This window comes from Phaethon lepturus, unplaced genomic scaffold, assembly GCF_000687285.1.
Source record: "Phaethon lepturus isolate BGI_N335 unplaced genomic scaffold, ASM68728v1 scaffold3979, whole genome shotgun sequence".
Taxonomy (NCBI): domain Eukaryota; kingdom Metazoa; phylum Chordata; class Aves; order Phaethontiformes; family Phaethontidae; genus Phaethon; species Phaethon lepturus.
The window spans coordinates 4,566-5,975 of record NW_010561049.1 but is presented as its reverse complement, the minus strand read 5'-3'; the positions used below and the strand labels follow the sequence as shown (position 1 = coordinate 5,975).

Sequence of the window (1,410 nt, the reverse complement as noted above, 5' to 3'; positions counted from 1 at the left end):
GACTGGCAGCGCAGCAGCCAGGGATGTCTTCCTCAGCTCCAGGGAATGGTGCCCAAAACTGATCGCACTGCACCATGTCCCAATCTCCCATTCCCCTGTGAATAGAGAAAGGTGTCCTTGTGCCCTCAGCCCCTTCCACCCCAGAGCAAAACACCTCCCCTTTTTGGGTACAGGCCACAGAGGGAAGGACTACATGGAGGCCGGGCTTGAATGCAGCAGAACTTTAATTAGTCAAAAGAGGGAAAGAAAATCACACCGAGTGGTGGCCGCCAGTGCAGGGAGCCCCGGGGGAAGCCAAGAGTCTGCAGACCTTGGCCTTGGAGAAGTTCTTGCACGATGTCTGTCTGTCTGTGTGTCCCATAGAGGGACAGGAGGCAGATGGTCTGTACCAGGCTGACCTTGGTGGGACCTTGCTGCCAAGGGGAACCGAAGCAAACAATGAAAGGGGAATGAAAGGCAAAGCCACTCAGCTAAACTGAAAACATAGCCAAAAAATCTCAATCCCCTGCCCAGTACCATGTTTTGAGTTCCTCAAGGAGTCTCCGTGGGTCTGTCCCAGGCACATATTTATCACAGGAGGCATCTTCTGCCATAGTAGCGGCTGGAAATGCCAGAGAGGTCAGAGCACCCAGAGGTGATGGGCACTCCATCACAGCTGAGGATGCTGCCAACGGCAGCGGAGGTGGAGGATCCCACAACGGTGTTCTGCGGGAAGGAGCTGAGGATGGGGCCGGGCAGGGTCACCACCACGGGAGGGGGCTCAATGACAACGGTGGAGTTCTGAGCGGTTGGCCAGCGGGGTCGGGCCGCAGGGCCGGCATGGCAGGCACTGGTTGTAGCGGGACATGTCGCTAAGGGTCCAGAGGTGCACCTGGGAGAGAGTGCAGGGAGGAAGCAGAGCACAAGAGTGAGTGAGGAGCAGCCTGGATACCCCGTCACAAAGAATGAGGAGTGGGTAACTGGAAGCAGGGCCAGGAACCATATGTTCTTCATTGCCCTCCAAAGAACAGCCTGGCTCAGAGAGGCGTTCTCGTAATTCATTAATCAAAACTCCCCTCAGCCACATCCCAGCCTCTCTCTAAGCAGAACTTCCACCCACTTCTTTCTGTCATGACAAGGAGCTCCAGGTTCCATCACAGGACAGAGCCAATATCAGCTGAGTTGTCCATCAAGAAGAGATCCCACTCTGGAAGAGGAGGAGAAGGGGCTTCAGACTTACCGAATTCCAAAGGAGAAGGAAGCAGGAGAAGGGGATGAGGGAGCAGGGACTTGGGTTGGCTCTTATACCTGCCCTTCATTGCCGCAGGACCAGAGGCACCCCTTGCAGAGGGAACAATTTTCTGACAAGCTCATCTTGAATGCAAACCATCACAGCTAATGACACGGGCTGTGCTTTGGTTTCCCACACTG

The 1,410-nt window shown here is 55.2% G+C and overlaps 1 protein-coding gene across 1 annotated transcript; it reads right to left on the bottom strand.

Moving 5' to 3' along the window:
• Nucleotides 1-570: 570 nt before the first annotated feature.
• Nucleotides 571-899, bottom strand: LOC104626029 (feather keratin Cos1-1/Cos1-3/Cos2-1-like). Its single transcript, XM_010293842.1, is given in 2 exon segments — nucleotides 571-787; nucleotides 789-899. Coding segments are annotated over 2 exon segments (276 nt in total). The 5' UTR covers nucleotides 848-899.
• Nucleotides 900-1,410: the final 511 nt, after the last annotated feature.